Below are 19372 nucleotides of genomic sequence, written 5' to 3' on the forward strand. Positions count from 1 at the left end.
CTAGGGCGGCGCCAATGAGCCTCAGGTTGCAGACCCCCGCACTAGCGCTTTGTTTCTGCTGTTACGTTCTTTTACCTACATATCGTCATCTGTCTCTGCATCTTGGGGTCACGACAAGCTCAACCCTGACAATCGCATCAATATGTATGAAACTACATGTATCATTTATTTTATCTGACCTTACTTGGTGTACATTTCTGTCCCTATAACATAGCAATCCCCTTATTAAAAAAGTAATGTTTAGATTTTAATTCAATTCAGTATTCTGGTTGTAATGTTTGTAATTTTTGTGTGTTTACAGTTATGTTGAGTCATTCTTCATCCCGCTGACTTCCATCGAGCAGAACCTTCAGTACAATCTGGTGTCCATCAGCCTCAGCCATAACCTTAGCCAATCGCAGACTATACAGCTGCAAAACGCTACAACTTTCAGGTACAAATTAAACTGAAATTTGAATTAGAGATTTCACGATCAACATTTTTGGCCTCCAATTCAGACCCAATACTTTAACAAAATATTAAAGAACTGAAAATGTTTTAAGGCAGCCATAAATCCGATGTGGCCCTCAATAAAAAACAATTTTGACACCCATCACGTAAGGAGTGGGTGTATAGATACATACATCTGTAGTGTCGATAACAAGGGTAATATCAATATATGAGTGATACTAGTGATTAGATCGATATTTTATTTTCACAAAATCAGTTTATTTTACAAATTCAGGGTATATGTCCCTGCACAAAGGAGGATTTCAAGGGCAAAAATCAAATGATTTAAAAGAGTAATAAATCAGTTTTTGATTGTGTTAATTATTGTGTACTATTGAATTTATTGTCCCTAATAAAATAGTGCTTAATAAAATACAGTTGATATTGTTTTAAAAATGTTGTTGATATTGTTACTCTGCCTTCCTGTGTTTTCTAATGATTATGATTGTGATAAAAAAAAAATTAAAAGCCAAATAATTTTACTGATTTTAAATATTTTTTACCTTGAAAGTATTGGTATCAGTATTAATATGGCCAATACTGAATCTGTAACTACATAATGTTGGACCAACACCCAATTTCATACTTTGCTTCCCAAAAAGTAAGGTGGTTTTATTGTCCCTTTTTAGATCATATACATAGTCAATAGTACTCATCATTAATATATTTAAATATTGTACAGTTAATACTTGTGATTGTATCACAAGGATGATTGGTATTGGAATTCACAGCATAAAACCCTCATCAAAACACCCCGACTTGCCTACCTCTGTAGAAAACAAACCATAGCAGCACACTTTAATGCACAACCATTTAAAAAGTTGGCATCAACAAATGCAATTTGTTGATGCATCAACAAATGCAATTTGTTGATGCGAGGAATCCCCGAATATTTGTTATAACAAAGTTAAAAAAGAAATGTAACCTACAGATTGCTTGAATGATCTAAAAATAGTCGATAGATTAATCGTTTGTTGCAGCTCTTGTCACGTCCTGCTAACTGTTTTATAATTCATCACTGAGCTCGACTGTTGTCTTGTGTCCACGCAGTAAAACTCAATGCACCTCAGGAAGAGTGACAACGCTGAAGTGTCTGGGTGAGTAAACTGCTGACTCTGTTCATGAGAATCTTAGTCAGAAAGACCACTGACTCATTTTTGGCCAAAAGAAGCCAAGCTACCAGGGGTGTCAACAACACTTTAAAAGTGTTAAAATTAGCGCTATCAAAGTTAACGAATTAACAAAAATGTCATTTAACGCGCCAAAATACGCCAAACATGGATAGGTGTGGAGAGAGTGTTTTAAATTTTTACCATCATGCACTCTATTATATTTAAATGTGTCCTGATCCGTTGCCCGGGTCATGTTTGTTTAGTTTTTTTGACTCCCTCAGTTCCTGTTTTGTGCACCCCTGGGTTTGTGTTTTGGGTGCCATGGGGGGAAATTAGTTTCACCTGCCTCTGACTGGTGTTCTGGATGCTCACCTGGTCCCGGGCACTAATCAGAGAGCTATTTATTCCCGTTTTTCGCCACACTCAGTCTGGCTTTCTTATTTTCTTCCATGCAACAAGTTACCTTGATTTACCTTTGGATGATGAGGAGGCGACTTGTCCAGGTTTTACACCGCCTTCCGCCCGAATGTAGCTGAGATAGGCTCCAGCGCCCCCCGCGACCCCGTAGGGAATAAGCAGTAGAAAATGGATGGACCTTTAGATTCCTGAGCTAAACTTTGCCATTTGTTTTCTCGTTTGCTATTCAATTAGCACCCTGTGCTATCGGCACGCTGTACTTTTGTATCTATGAATGATTTATGGACATTTAATAATTTTTTTACCTGCACACTGCATCCAGAGTTCCGTCTGCATCTTGGGAGAACGATCCACGCATCTTCATGTGACTACAGCGTGACAAAAAGGGTGTAATTTCGAAAATTTTAATGATGTTTGGAATTTTTAAATAATATCGACAAAGTTCAGTGAGTAGGTTGTGTTACGTGTGACCATTTGTGTTGACTTTTATGTTTTGGGGGTTTTTTGCACCGTGACTAGGGAGGGTTGTTTGGATTGTGTCATATAAGAAATTGCTGTGCCATCTCTTCCTATGTACATTATAAGGTCAACAACCTGATTTATTCACATTGCCCACAAGATGGCATCAGATCTGTAGTATTTAGTGACTATCTAGTACTAAGATTAATTAAAAAGCTCAGTAAGCAAGCCATTTTAAAGACGCTGGTAGTTTGGCCACCCTTTCTTTTAAGGTGTTAAATTCTACATGAAACTGTTTTACTATAAAGTACTTCTGCTAGGAGTCTATCAGCGAATAGTGTAAATCCATGAGTAATCGATACGCCCTTAAAAATGTCTAATTTTGACACAATGTTCGCTCTTCCCCCTCCATACTTTCCAATGCTACAGTGGCTTGACCCTGACATTCTCCTTGGATTTCAGATAAAGATTTGCAACAAAAGTGAGTTAGGTGATTCTTAGAATGGTTTGATTTGACTATCAAGCCCGCAGTCCAATCGTCAGATATTGAACCATTTGAGAATACTTCTGAATGTCTTTATTGTCCTAAAAGACCCATACTGTATCTCTTTGTTAACCGTGCCACTTTGGGTCTGTGTAATTACCCATAGTTCACTATAGTTCAGCAAAACCTGTAAGGAAAACCTTGGTAGGAATTACATGAACTTGATCGCCGTAGTGTGGGGTGTCAACTGCTTTAGAGAGTATGAAGAGCAGGCATGTGATTTTTCCGTCTGTAGTCGGAAATCCGTTTTTTTTATCTCTGTAAAAATATAAAAAAATGTTTTTCCATTTTTCGTAGTTTTCCGACCGACAATGTGTGTTAAAATCTTGATCCATCTCTTCGCCATGCCTGCCAACAACTACGGTTTTCTCGTAATAAGTACAGTTTTTGATAATCCAGTGGTAAAAACTACGGTTTTCCATTAACACGATTAACTTAAAAATCAAAGCTACATAGCGAAGCAACTCCACGGGCAGGGCACACAATATTTGGGAAACATCAATGATGATTGGATGGTTTACGTATAAGAATATCCACGATTGGTTGGTTGGTTTACAATGATGCCTGACCCCCGGCTTATTTTCAGTCTTTTTCATTACGTTCTGATCACATGCCTGAAAGAGTAGGGGTGTTCCTATGCGATCTTGATATCGGCTTTTGGTCCACGATCGGCAAAAAAATCCAAGTATCAGTTTATATCGGTTTCCATCTAAATTATCCGATACTTGTGGAAAGCTGGACAGCCTGTTAACATCTAAATGTCCTATAATAAGTACACAAGGTTGGTCTTTTCTTGTATTTTAGTCAAGTCATTTACTAAAGGTGAACATGGTAGGCTATAAACCACTAGAAGCTAGCTGATACCCAGAGGTGCCCTACATTTACTCCGTTACATCTACTTGAGTAACTTTTGGGATAAATTGTACTTCTAAGAGTAGTTTTTATGCAACATACTTTTACTTTTACTTGAGTATATTTATATAGAAGAAACGCTACTTTTACTCCGCTCCATTTATCTACATTCAGGTCGCTACTCGCTACTTTTTTATTGATCTATTAATGTTTGTTTTGGTTTTTCAAAATAGGGTATACGCATGCCTGCGTTTCACCAATCACATGCAGTCACTGGTGACGTTGGACCAATCAAACAGAGCCAGGCGGTCACATGACCTTGATACGTAAAACCCGACTTAAACATGTTGACAAACTTATTGGGGTGTTACCAATAAGTGGTCAATTGTACGGAATATGTACTGTATTGTGCAATCTACTAATAAAAGTTTCAATCAATCAATCAAAAGTGAAAAGGAAAAAATACATTTTTTATTTCAACCATACTTCCCGTTAAAAGCCTAAAGACTCATCGCACAGTTCCTGTCTTCACAATAAAAGTGCCGCTCCATCGCGCCTGCGCTAACAGAATAAGAGTCTCCGAAAGCCAGAGCATACAAGCTAGCAAACTACGACAAAAAGGAGGACTTTTTTTCTCCTCCATTTTAAAATGTGGACATTATAAGCACTACTGTCTGATTCCAATCAATGCAAGTCATCAGAATCAGGTAATACACCAACTTATATTCTTATCTTCATGAAAGATAGGAATCTATATGATAACATGCATGTATATTCATTAAAACACCTTTAACATGTCAACAAAAACGGCAAAATAAATAAATATAAATTATATATAAATGTATGTATGTACTGTATATATATATATATATATATATATATATATATGATGTGTGTGTATATATATATATATATATATATATATATATATACATATATAGATATATATACATATATATATATATATATATATATATATATATATATATATATATACATATATATATATAAGATGTGTGTGTATGTATATGTATATAAGAGGTAGATCACCTCGACTTGGTTATTTATTAAGTAATTGATTAACGTTGAAAAACTTATTGGGGTGTTACCATTTAGTGGTCAATTGTACGGAATATGTACTGTACTGTGCAATCTACTAATACAAGTTTCAATCAATCAATCAATCAATGCCTACTGAGCCTATGGTGCTGTTAAGTTATTGTGGCTCAATGTGCCTTAATGTTTTTTATTTTAATGTACTATTTAATATATATTATTATTTTAGTTGCTTAAGAGATAATCCTGGCTCTGAATTTGCTCGTTGCTATTTTTATGTTTTTGTGCATTATTTGTTGCCGTAATCATTAAAAAAAACAGGTTACTCATCAGTTACTCAGTACTTGAGTAGTTTTTTCACAACATACTTTTTACTTTTACTCAAGTAAATATTTGGGTCACTACTCCTTACTTTTACTTGAGTAATAAATCTCTAAAGTAACAGTACTCTTACTTGAGTACAATTTCTGGCTACTCTACCCACCACTGCTGATACCCAACAGCTAACTGTGACACTGTGCCAGTATCAGTTTTTATGAAGGAGTGTGTGTTCTATGTCAGATCGTCAGCCTGGTTTACTGCGAAACTGAACTCAGCAATGACACAAGTTCTGTCCGTGCAGGCCGGAAACCAAGTGACAAAGGGTTTTCTGTTGAAGTTTTGTACAGTCATAGTGTTTTATTAATCAGATTTTGACTGTAACAACTTTGTTTTCACATTAAGCAATATTTGTGTCATTAAGCATGTTTGACTCTGCAATTCTGTCCTCAGAATGTGGCTTCAGACCAAAGTACACCATGACTCGTATTGTTGGAGGGAACATATCCAGGCCTGGTCAGTTCCCTTGGCAGGTTAGCCTCCATTTCAACAGTGAACACCTCTGTGGTGGCTCCATCGTAACTTCATTCTGGATTGTCACAGCAGCACACTGTTTATTTGGGTGAGTCGTACATGCAGCTTTCTCAACCACTATTTTTAATTCACCACACACCAAAAGTGAAAATAAGCTCTTGAAGCAATAATATAACATACCTTTGTCCAGACAAATGTGAAAAACTTAATCTTGTCTCTGACGTTGGAATGAATCCCTGCCTTTGTTAATGTGTACTTTTGTACAACTTTTGGTTGTGCACAAGATTTCAACAGCACAAAGCGAGGAACGCAACAACTTTGTGACAAGTGTGCATGGAATTTTTATGGGAGCTGTGGGAGAGACAAAAAGTGGGTGAAAAAAATATTAATTGATGTGTCCCGGAAGAGTTGGTGCTGCAGGGAATTCTGGGAATTTGTTCCGCTGGGTTTATGTTGTGTTGCGGTGCAAATATTCTGTTGAAATGTGTCTGTCATTGTTGTTTATTGTGGTTTCATTATATGTCACGGGTTTATGACAGTGTTGGCGTTGTTCCAGATGTTTCCCTCTTGTTTTCATGTGGGTTTTTTTTTTGCCTTTTGGTTTGTGCCTTTGGGACTGTGTGACAAGGGGTGGCATTTTTGTGACTTCTGGGGCACTTTTTTGTGAACTTCTGGGTCTGGAGCCTGTAGGCCATGGAGACCAACTACTGGGTCTCTGCCACACCAGAGTCCGCTTGGAGAGGCTGGAGGACATGCCCATGAAGAGACAGGGCTGCAAAGCTGGGACGGATGGGGTTCACAGTGTCTTGGCTGAATGAGCAGGTATCGGACGCCTCGGTCTCCTTAGACGCGTCCTCGCTCATCCATGCGGACTGGACACTGGCCATGAGTTGGTGGGCAGCCGAGGGTGGAGTCGGCTCTCTTGGTTGCTTTGTTGGGTCTGCTCCTGTCTCTGGCCATGCTCCCCACCTCCCCACCACTCCAGCAGACGATGGCGTGGAACACCGCAGACGCCACCACTGTGTATATGTTTGTTTTTGTTGTTGTTGTTGTTTTACTTTTTTGGTTGTGTGTTGAAGTGGATGGTTGCATCAGCTCTGTTCTTTTAATGTATTTAATATTCTTTGTGTTCTTTGATGTTTCCATCTTACACATGTTTATGTGTGTTATGGCTATGAAGTTTTTTTCTCCTTGACTTCATTCTGGACCCCCTCTCCAGGGGCCCGGGCTTAGACTGAATTTTTTTTTCTCCCTCCACCCGCCTCCTCAGTGTCTACCTGTTTATGACCTTTTTTGTAAGGAGCGCCGGAAGTTGGCAGACCCGTCAGCGATCCTGTTCTGTCTCCCTGTAATGTTTGTCTGATATTGAATGGGATTGTCTTGAAAATCTTAATTTCCCCTCGGGATTATCAATGTATTTCTGACTCTGATTCTGATATTGCTATTTTTATGTATATGTATTTCTTTAGTGAGTATTTAATTAGTTAATATTATTTTTATTATTATTTTACTTGTTTTTGTTACTAATATTGAACCGTTTTTTCTTTTAAATTATATTTAAAGTTGAGTTTTGGTGGTACATTTAATACACACATTTTCAAATGATGGAATACACATGTTTTTAATAGGATTTCAATATCAATCAAAAATTATTATGATTATTATTCTGGTTATAATTCTCCACCTTTACTCCTGGGTATAGATCTTTCTGCTTCTGTATTAATTAATTGGGTTATTGTGTTGATTTTACCAAGTTTGGTGATATGACGTTATCATTTCCTATACAGGCTTAACAATTATCTGTTTGATATTTATCGTGAATCTCTATTTTATTTATTTTAAATATTTCTGTACGCCATCTACAACTGTAAGCTATTTAAGGTGCGCGTGTTTGGCTGTTGGTGTTTTGGTGCTCTTGCACGGCTTACTGTTCGCCTGAACAGAGCCATGTACAGTAGGGTCTTGGAGGAGATCTTCCGGTCCCCAACACGAGGACTTACTAGGTCATGGTTGAGTCTTTCAGAAAGACAAAGGCACAAAACATACGGCAATGAAACAGCAGCTAAACTTCAGCAAAAAGCAGTACTGTAATAAACTCAAAAGAAACATCTGATTATTTGATTCTTATTTTTGAGATATCCTTTTTGTTATTAGGTTTACAAACCAGTCCATGTGGAGGGTCCATGTGGGACAGACTGAGCAGCCAGTCCACGGTGCCCAATCTCTTGCAGTGGAGAAGATGATCTTCCATGCCCGTTATCGCCCCAAAGGCCTGGATTACGATATCGCACTCATGAAACTGAGCAAGCCTCTTGATTTTGATGGTAAGGTGTTTTTATAATGGCTCTTTTAGGTTAATAATATTAAGAGTGAATGTGAGTGTGCATGGTTGTTTGTCTGAACTTGTTCTATGGGGCCTTATATCAAGCACAAAAAAACATACTAAAAATACAAAAGAGAGTGTAGGCCATTTTATTATTTTTCATTTTGTCCACAGACTAAAAGGGTAATACCACCAACTTGGTGCCATTTGTTTGGTACTTACTTGCAAATCTAATAAAACACATATCAAATTACTCAAATATGTATTTATCCATCACAGAGTTAAATTTTGTACCAGGTTGCTATGCAGAACTAAAGTACTTTGAGTACCGGGACTGAAAGAAACAGGAGTGAGCATTAGGTATAAAATTATCCCCCAAAAAAAAAAAAAAATTTAAATCTTTATTTACCCAGGAAAGTCCCATTAAGTTTAAGAATATACAGTATTTTGCAAGGGACTCCTGCCCCAAACATTGATACACCAGTGTACTGTAGGTGACACTGGGAACAAGATGGGTGAGGGTCTTGCCCAACGGCAGTGACTCGGTTGGCAGAAGCTGGATTCGTACTAGGAACCTTCAAGGCTCTACCATCTGAGCCCCACCACCTTTGAAATAAGGCCGCATAACATTTATACTAATAGCAGGTTGACACTGAGCACATTACAGTGATTCAACAAAAACAATGTGTTTTAAAAATAAACATCAAAAAATAATTTGCCTAACAAGACTGTGTTAAGATTTTCACCCCCGTCGTCCCTCCCTCCCTCCCTGGGCATAAATGAAATACGATGAAATATACAGAAAATGAATGAGTGAACAGAGCAAGTAATGTGTTATAGGCTAACATGACCGAGTGAAAACCCAGGGATGTCACTGAAGTATGAATTGTATTTTTATTTTTTTTATTTAAAGAAGATGGAGTAACACAAATAAGTAGAAATGTAAAATTATTGAACGATTTCAATGTTGCTGTTTTTTTTTTACTTTTTAATAATTTTTTTCTTTCATAGTTAAATGTCATTTTAGAAATCACATTGCAACAATGCAAATTTTCCAGTGTTCAAGGTAAAATAACTGTTTTAATTTGTAATCAAAGCATATGGAATCAGATCAACGTGCAGGGCATTTTGCTTAATAAAAAAAAAATTTAACAGTTAATTTTATCGTACATTTCAAAATAGAATTTCCTGGGGACGCAAATGTTACCGATTTGATGGAATTTTATTATCACTTATTAGTAGTTTCAACATTTCAACTGTGAAGCTTTTTTGGTCATTTGTCAATTTTTGTTGTTGTTTTTTTTTATTTGTTGTACTTCTTGGCTTAGGGCCCTTTAAAACAAACTGCAGGCCGTTAAAAACAGGTGTTAGGCCTAAAAGGCTCCCGTGCCACACTTTGGACACCCTGGGTGTCTTATAAATACCCTTTACATTTGAGCAACTAGTGTTCTACAGCAGTGGTCCCCAACCACCGGGCCGCAGAAGATTTTTTTTATAAAAAAAAAAAAAATACAATTATTCTTTTTATTAAATCAACATAAAAAACACAATATACACTTACAAATAGTGCACCAACCACAAAAAACTCCCTTTTTCATGACAAAAATGTCCCTTTTTCATGACAACGAAGAAAAAACAAAAAAAAGAAAAAAATCTGCACCATGTTCTTACTGAGCCCCAAAGTTAAAAAGTAAGACAAATAAACTTCTCACACAGTTTCAGCTGAGTGTGCTTTACAATGACATAAAGCGGAATATATTTGAGTAAATTGGTCTAAACTGAAAAAAAAATATTAATGATTTTCTTTTCAATTTTCAAGCAACACTAAAGATGCTTCAAAGCTTTAATTAGAACACTTTAAATGGAAACTGCACTTTTTTGGGAATTTTCTTTCACAATCATTATAAAAGACATGACGAAGGATGGATTTTTTTTAATGCATTCTAACTCTAAATAAATGTAAATAAATGCAGAGCCAATGGAAGCTCCTCTATTCTGCCCAAAAAATACAGTAAAAAACATCCAACAATACTCCATTTACATTTCGTGACTTGAATATTAACCAAGAATTAGTGATATTGTTATTATAAGCGCGACCGCAGACGATCTATTTATAACAGCACCGTGATCACGAGCTTGCGTGCCAATGTTGACAGGATCGACTGATCAGCTACTTCCTCGTTTGCTTGCTTGTCAAACTTAATTCTAAATCACAAATCATGCCTCTCACCTAGATAGTGGAAGGATGAGGACATATTCTTACAAGTTGGTACACTTTGACAGCCAATTTAGACCCGGGAATGGCGAGAACAACACGAAAAGACGCTCTGTACCAACCCCCTTCTCTTTGCGAGGATTATGACTAATTTTTCATCTAAATGGGAATATATGCACATCCTAGTAGTAGGCATCCTAATGACAGCAGTTCTTGTACAGTAAGTGATGTTTTGTAATGTTTGTTGGCCCTCATTAAGTCTGCAGTGAGCAGTAATCAGTGATGTAATGGGGGAAAAAAGCAAACCGTTGAAAATACTATCTTGCGTACGATTAAAATGATCAAAATATGTAAATATGAAATGTTATTATAAATTTGCTAGTTACTATATTAAATATATACTTAAATCATGTATATAAAATCCAATTGGAGGTGTTTGGATGTTTTTTTATGGGCTTTATAGGCATTCTGAACAAGGTTTTCGATTCCCATCCCTTCCCAATCCCATCCTTGTTTTCGAGACAACAATTTTCGTTTTATCGAATGAATTCAGTCGTAAAAAAATTGCCACCCAGTTGTTAATTGCTAGGGTTTGGTTATTTTTTTCCTCAGTTCATAAACCAATAAAGCCTGCTCGGGTGAGAGGGAAAACATCCACTAGGAGAAACTGAACAGTCCATTCACTATTGATTTAGCTCTGAGAATAAAGCAGGCCAAACTGTCAATCATAGATGGCAGGACGCAACAAGAGAACTCTCGGAACACGCTGGATCTGCAGCAGGCTAGAGAGAAAACAACACAGCTGAATCACCTGAGGGCTACTATATCAGATGCAAAAGACCTCGTGAACACCTCAAAACACATTCAATTATATTTACTTCATTTTGACTTTTAGAATTTTTGTACATGAGTAAGTCATGCATGCATTATTTTGTGACTCAGAAAATTAAAAAAAAAGTTTAAATTAAGGTTAAATTCTCTTCATTATAAGCTAGTAAACCTTATATTGTCCATTATCTTGCCTGGTGAGATGAGTATATCGTCACACCCCCACTGAGAATACAATTACCTGAATGAGAATTATAATCATCATTTTGGTTGGTGTCATTAATAAGTAAAGTTGCATAACATTGAAAAGTAACAAGAGTGTCAAATTCTCTATGGGAGTCAAACAGCAGTGGTCCAAGCATTGACCCTTGTGGAACACCACAACTAAAGAAATCTCCCTACTTTAGGATTTGTGGAGCCCATCTGCCTGCCTAACTATGGGGAGGAGTTTGAGCAGGGGACCGAGTGCTGGATCTCTGGATGGGGGGCAACCGAGGACGAAGGTGAGGACAAGATCCCATTCAATTTTAGTAAACCATATTTGTTATGATAGTTATGAACTTCTTTTGAAATGTTCCTGGGCTTTTACAGGAGAGACAAGTGTGTTTTTACGTTCGGCCATGGTGCCCATCCTCTCCACAAAGACCTGCAATCAGCCAGAGGTTTACCAGGGCCTCATCTCACCATGGATGGTCTGTGCAGGATACCTGGAAGGAGGAACTGACTCCTGTCAGGTGATATTGAATGGCTATAAACTGTAATAATATACTGATGCATTGATATTCTCTTGCTTGTACAAACCCTGTTTCCATATGAGTTGGGAAATTGTGTTAGATGTAAATATAAACGGAATACAATGATTTGCAAATCCTTTTCAACCCATATTCAATTGAATGCACTACAAAGACAAGATATTTGATTTTTCAAACTCATAAACTTTTTTTTTTTGCAAATAATAATTAAACTAGAATTTCATGGCTGCAACACGTGCCAAAGTAGTTGGGAAAGGGCATGTTCACCACTGTGTTACATCACCTTTTCTTTTAACAACACTTAATAAACGTTTGGGAACTGAGGAAACTAATTGTTGAAGCTTTGGAAGTGGAAATCTTTCCCATTCTTGTTTTATGTAGAGCATCAGACGTTCAACAGTCCAGGGTCTCCGCTGTCATATTTTACGCTTCATAATGCGCCACACATTTTTGATGGAGGACAGGTCTGGACTTCAGGCGGGCCAGGAAAGTACCCGCACTCTTTTTTTACGAAGCCACGCTGTTGTAACACGTGCTGAATGTGGCTTTGCATTGTTTTGCTGAAATAAGCAGGAGCGTCCATGAAATATACGGCGCTTGGATGGCAGCATATATTGTTCCAAAACCTGTATGTACCTTTCAGCATTAATGGTGCCTTCACAGATGTATAAGTTACCCATGCCTTGGGCACTAATGCACCCCCATACCATCACAGATGCTGGCTTTTGAAGTTTGCGTCGATAACAGTCTGGATGGTGTCGAATCTTTCCAAAAACAATTGGAAATGTGGACTCGTCAGACCACAGAACACTTTTCCACTTTGCATCAGTCCATCTTAGATGATCTCGGGCCCACAGAAGCCGGCAGCGTTTCTGGATGTTGTTGATAAATGGCTTTCACTTTGCATAGTAGAGCTTTAACTTGCAATTACAGATGTGGCGACGAAATGTATTTAGTGACATTGGTTTTCTGAAGTGTCCCTGAGCCCATGTGGTGATATCCTTTAGAGATTGATGTCAGTTTTTAATACAGTGCCGTCTGAGGGATCGAAGGTCACGGTCATTCAATGTTGGTTTCCGGCTATGCCGCTTACGTGGAGTGATTTCTCCAGATTCTCTGAACCTTTTGATGATATTATGGAGCTTAGATGTTGAAATCCCTAAATTTCTTACAATTGCAATTTGAGGAACGTTGTTCTTAAACTGTTTGACTATTTGCTCACGCAGTTGTGGACAAAGGGGTGTACCTTGCCCCATCCTTTCTTGTGAAAGACTGAGCATATTTTGGGAAGCAGCTGTTTTTATACCCAATCATGGCACCCACCTGTTCCCATTTAGCCTGCACACCTGTGGGATGTTCCAAATAAGTGTTTGATGAGCATTCCTTAACTTTCTCAGTATTTATTGCCACCTTTTCTATTTGTCAAGTGTTGCTGGCATCAAATTCTAAAGTTAATGATTATTTGCAAAAAAAAACATTTATCAGTTTGCACATCAAATATGTTGTCTTTGTAGCATATTCATTGAATATGGGTTGAAAATGATTTGCAAATCATTGTATTCCGTTTATATTTACATCTAACACAATTTCCCAACTCATTTGGAAACGGGGTGTGTAGAAGGGGTGTCCCAACACAACTTTTTCCTTGTCGATACAACATAATATTGGAGCCTTGAGTAATGGCCCATACCGATATTATCCAATACGATAACAGCATGAATTATAGTACACACTTTTTTTCTTTTGTAGTGTTTGATCAAGTCAAAAGACTCAAACAGAAAACAAGTGCAGGCGTGAAAAACACGTTCATATTTATTATTAACTGGAATGGACTTATGCTGTCTATAAAATTTAAAGTAGAGTGGTAATTGATTTTTTTCGACATATAGTAGTTACAATAATTCATTAGTTTAAGCCAGTTCTTCTAAAATATTTTCTGTTACACCCCTTCCATGGAAGTAAAAAAAAAAGAATGTTTTAGACATTGACATTTGACAACTGACATTGCCAAGAGTCGGAGGTGGATGTGATTAGCATTGTGCTGCAAAAGTTCTGATGATGTCACCAATACAAGGTGGTAATTTAATGTTTATTAAATGAGGTAGGGACTTGTCCAGGGTGTACGCCGCCTTCCGGATGCAGCTGAGATAGGCTCCAGCGCCCCCCGCGACTCCAAAAGGGACAAGCGGTAGAAAATGAATGAATGAATGAACAAATGGACATCAGGTTTGTCGTTTGGATTCAGTTTGTCGTTCTTTGATTCTAGCAGCATTTAAAAAAATTGATTTTTTTTTTCCTCTATCCATATTCCAAACTGACCGCAGGTCTCCAAAGCTCACATTTTCAATGTAGCTTATTGGAGGTTGTCCAAGTTGTTTCATCACTGATTATTTGATAAGATTGTTTTATTGACAAATATTGCGTGTTAGACTAAAATATTGTTGAATTAGGGGTACATATTAAATGTCTAGCTTTTGTGCAAATGTGTGCTGAGCTGTTGTGTAACTGCTTCCTCACAGTAGCCTACCATGTGTATCTTTTGTACAAAACCTAAAACCAGTGAAGTTGGCACGTTGTGTAAATCGTAAAAAAAAACAGAATACAATGATTTGCAAATCCTTTTCATCCTATATTCAATTGAATAGACTGCAAAGACAAGATATTTAGTGTTCAAAACGTTTTTATTTTTTGCAAATATTAGCTCATTTGGAATTTAATGCCTGCAACATGTTTCAAAAATGCTGGCACAACTGGCAAAAAAGATTGAGAAAGTTAAGGAATGCTAATCACACATTTATTTGGAACATCCCACAGGTGAACAGTCTAATTGGGAACAGGTGGTTGCCATGATTGGGTATAAAAGCAGCTTCCATGAAATGATCAGTCATTCACAAACAAGGATGGGGCGATGGTCACCACTTTGTGAACAAATGCCTGAGCAAAATTGTTTAAGAACAACATTTCTCAAACAGCTATTGCAAGGAATATAGGGATTTCACCATCTACGGTCTGTAATATCATCAAAAGGTTCAGAGAATTTGGAGAAATCACCGCACGTAAGCAGCAAGGCTGAAAACCAACATTGAATGCCCGTGACCGTCGATCCCTCAAGTGTACTGCATCAAAAAGCGAAATAAGTGTGTAAAGGATATCACCACATAGGCTCAGGAACACTTCAGAAAATCACTGTCAGTAATTACAGTTGGTCGCTACATCTGTAAGTACAAGTTAAAACTCTACTTTGCAACACGAAAGCCATTTATCAACAACACCCAAAAACGTTGCAGGCTTCGCTGGGCCCGAGCTCATCTAAGATGGACTGATGCAAATTGGAAAAGACTTCTGTGATCTGACAAGTCCACATTTCAATTTTTTTGGGGAAACTGTGTACGTCATGTCCTCTGGACCAAAGAGGAAAAGAACCATCCAGATTGTTATAGGCACAAAGTTCAAAAGCCAGCATCTGTGATGGTATGGAGGTGTATTAGTGCCCGAGGCATGGGTAACTTACACATCTGTGAAGGCACCATTAATGCTGAAAGGTTGAAAAGGATTTGCAAATTTTATTTACGAATTACACAACGTGCCAACTTCACTGGTTTGGGGTTTTGTAAATGACTTGACTAAAATACAAGGAAAGACCAAACGTGTGTGTTTATCGGAGGACAGTTTGGTGTTAACTGGCTGGGTTTGCGCAAGTTCACTGCAGGACTGCTTGTATCGGAGATTTTGTGGAATGCAAGCCGTTACTTGTTTTTTGCTGATATCGGCCTCAATATCCAGTATCAGTAGGGATAGTATCAGACAGGGACACCCCTAGATTTTAGTGCTTGCAGTTGCTTCTCTCTGTACATTAAATGTGTTACCTGGAAGTATTTCCTCAGGGGGACAGCGGGGGTCCTCTGGCTTGTGAAGACTCATCTCTGTGGAAGCTGGTTGGGGCAACGAGTTGGGGCATCGGCTGCGCTGTGAGGAACAAGCCCGGTGTTTACACCAGGATCACACGCTCACTCAGCTGGATCAGGCAGCACATGGAAGTCAGTCCATAACCAGCCCCTTATTGGTTGTATGCAACACACTGCCAATAAGGTCTACATGTCTGGCAACACAAGCGGGGTACCAAGATAAGGGTGTCTTATGAGCACGAGTCCTGCCAGAAACTGGGGAGCTGCGGTTCATTGAGGGGAAACATGAACTCCAACATGTACATTCTGATAACCTCCCTTGGAACGCTTGACTGGTTTCCGACATAATGGAGATACAATACATGATGGAATACAGTACAACCATGTCTCTTCCAGACCTGAGACCACTTGTGCATCCTCAAGCAGAGAGTGGAAGACACCCAACTGTGTCATTGTGAAAGAGGTTGCCAATGACAAATGATGCAGCGCTGCTCTATTCCATGTCCAAGAGGATGAAGGCAGTGCGAGGTAACAAATATATTCACACCTTTTGGACAAGAAGTGTACTCACTTGTGTTGCACATATTAAACATGAATGTATATTTAAGGTGGGCAAATAGATCCAAACATCGATAGTATTGATACCAAGAATAGTATGCATATCAAATCAATCAGGTTTTCGTTTACATTCATTTTCACATATTGTGTTTTTGTGTCCATATTGTTACATTGATTACATTACAGTCATATATTTTTATATTTTTTACAAAGCCAGGAAGGAAGTTGCGACAACTGCATTTAAAACACTTCCTTGTGGTATACATCAGTTTTTTTCAGCCACTAGTGTGCCGTGAGATACAGTCTGGTGTGATGTGGGAAATTATGCAAACCAGTAATTACAGTCTGCAAATGATGTGTTGTTGTTGAATGTCGGTGCTGTATAGAGCTCGGCAGAGTAACCGTGTAATACCATACCATATTAATAGGTGGCCGCCAGTTAGCTAATTGCTTTGTAGATGTCGGGAACATGGTTTGTCGTGATCACAATATGCAGACGACAGCGGGAGGCAGTGTGCAGGTAAAAAGGTATCTAATGCTTAAACCAAAAATTAAAAAAAAGTGAATGTTCCTAAGAAAAGGCATTGAAGCTTAGGGATGGCTATGCAGAACGAAAATAAAACTGAACTGGCGACAAAGTAAACAAAAACCGAATGCTGGACGACAGCAAAAACTTGCAGCGTATGGCGCAGAAACGGAGTCCACAAAGTACATCTGTACATGACATGACAACTTAAATATTCTTGATTGCTAAAACAAAGCAGGTGCGTGGAATAACGCCCAAAGGAAGAAATTAAACTGCAACAGGAAAATACCATCAAAACAAGAAAAGCTACCAAAATAGGAGCGCAAGACAAGAAAACAGCAAAAAACTCCAAATAAGCCAGGGCATGATGTGACAGGGTGGTGACAGTACACCTACTTTGAGACAAGAGCTATAGTGATGCATGCTTGGTCATGGTTTCAATTAATATCTAACAATTGCAACAACAACTTTGTATTGTTTACTGAGTTTCATTATTTAATATCTGCTGGTGGTGTGCCTCTGGATTCTTTCAATGAAAAAAATGTGCCTTGCCTCAATGTTGAAAAACACTGGTCTACATAACATTTAATAGTTTTGCTTTGGTTTAAGATTTTGCATAGATTGTTTTACAGACTATCTTCAAGTTTTTCGGACCGTCTGTTCAGGATGCGCAGTTTTGCGGGAGGCCTTATGTTCACGCCCAAGTCCTCTTTCAGGCCAAGCCATCATCCATGTTGTAGTTTTTGGCGCTTCCATTTGGAGTCTACTGACAGATATAGTTTGAACTACAGTGGGGCAAAAAAGTATTTAGTCAGCCACCGATTCTGCAAGTTCTCCCACTTAAAATGATGACAGAGGTCTGTAATTTTTATCATAGGTACACTTCAACTGTGAGAGACAGAATGAGGAAAAAAAATCAAGGAATTCACATTGTAGGAATTTTAAAGAATTTATTTGTAAATTATGGTGGAAAATAAGTATTTGGTCAACCATTCAAAGCTCTCACTGATGGAAGGAGGTTTTGTCTCAAAATCTCACGATACGATTCATTCTTTCCTTAACACGGATCAATCGTCATGTCCCCTTAGCAGAAAAACAGCCCCAAAGCATGATGTTTCCACCCCATGCTTCACAGTAGTTATGGTGTTCTTGGGATGCAACTCAGTATTCTTCTTCCTCCAAACACGACAAGTTGAGTTTATACCAAAATGGATACATGGATGATACAGCAGAGGATTGGGAGAATGTCATGTGATCAGATGAAACCAAAATAGAACTTTTTGGTATAAACTCAACTCGTCGTGTTTGGAAGAAGAAGAATACTGAGTTGCATCCCAAGAACACCACACCTACTGTGAAGCATGGGGGTAGAAACATCATGCTTATGGGCTGTTTTTCCGCTAAGGGGACAGGACGATTGATCCGTGTTAAGGAAAGAATGAACGCTACTTTTTGTTAGAAATGGCTCGTTCAGTGCAAATTTGGAAGAAGGCAAAAAGATTTTATAAATATCCACATGGTTTGAATTAACCTTTGCGGGACTTAGGTGGATCCCAAATACACAAAATAAGGCAAGGAATGTTGGCGTTGCATAATAAGGCCACTTTAAATGAGATCCACTAGTAGTTTTTGTTTACTAATTTTGCACTATTTCTTTATTTTGCTCAAATAATTGTTTGCAATAAAAAGGGAATAGTTGTTTTATTTTGGTTATTTTCTCTTATATCATTCAAATGTTAACAAAGGTGTTGATAAAAATATATATTCTTTGTTTTGGGTTTTATTCTGATAGAAAACAATTTAAGATACTTTCAAAAGTGTTTTATACATCTCTAAAAAATTATAGAAAAAAATATTGGTGTGAGTATCGACAATGCTGGCTGATTAGTTACTTAACATCGAATCAATACAAAAAGTTGCAGCATCACATAGCTCATACGCTTTTTTTTTCCAATACCAATTTATTTAAGGGCATTCATCCAGCTACGCTCTAGATATGTTAATCCACCTTTAAAAAGTAAAAAAAACCAACTAATTAGTTTATAGATGTGTTTAAAAAGCCAGTTTTAACCAAATCCATGCACTGATTCGTTTTGAAGTGCATGTAAACATACCAAGTGTGAGTGGGCATGTGCGTGTGCGTGTGTGTGTGCGTGTGCGTGGCAGCAACATTGGGTTTAGGATGGGTTAGGGGGCCCTTTAATAGTCTTATCAATACCTATTGTACCTAACTAATGACACATTTGCCTGATTATTTGAAGACTTATTTATTTTTGACCAATTTGACCCCTTCGTCACCAGATCCATGAAATATTCAAATGTATTAAATGAATTAATTATTCGACCCATCATCACCAGGTAGATGCATTATTTAAATTATGTATATCATGAAATAATACAATAAATAAATAATAAATTAAATCTTTAAATCATTGATTAAATTGTGAAATAAATATATGTGCAATTTTACAACAGTGTTACATT

The 19372-nt window shown here is 37.7% G+C and overlaps 1 protein-coding gene across 3 annotated transcripts in view; it reads left to right on the forward strand.

The window, feature by feature from the left end:
* The window catches only part of tmprss3a (transmembrane serine protease 3a), a 52929-nt gene extending 34730 nt beyond the window's left edge, over nt 1-18199 (forward strand). For all 3 annotated transcript variants that reach the window (XM_061918585.1, XM_061918583.1, XM_061918584.1), the window contains 7 exons: nt 302-433; nt 1540-1586; nt 5701-5869; nt 7936-8105; nt 11555-11650; nt 11739-11881; nt 15784-18199. In XM_061918585.1, the coding sequence (XP_061774569.1) occupies nt 302-433; nt 1540-1586; nt 5701-5869; nt 7936-8105; nt 11555-11650; nt 11739-11881; nt 15784-15948 (922 nt within the window). In that variant the 3' untranslated portion in view covers nt 15949-18199. The remainder of the gene's footprint in view (nt 1-301; nt 434-1539; nt 1587-5700; nt 5870-7935; nt 8106-11554; nt 11651-11738; nt 11882-15783) is intronic.
* Nucleotides 18200-19372: the final 1173 nt, after the last annotated feature.

Source organism: Nerophis ophidion, linkage group LG13, assembly GCF_033978795.1.
Source record: "Nerophis ophidion isolate RoL-2023_Sa linkage group LG13, RoL_Noph_v1.0, whole genome shotgun sequence".
NCBI lineage: Eukaryota > Metazoa > Chordata > Actinopteri > Syngnathiformes > Syngnathidae > Nerophis > Nerophis ophidion.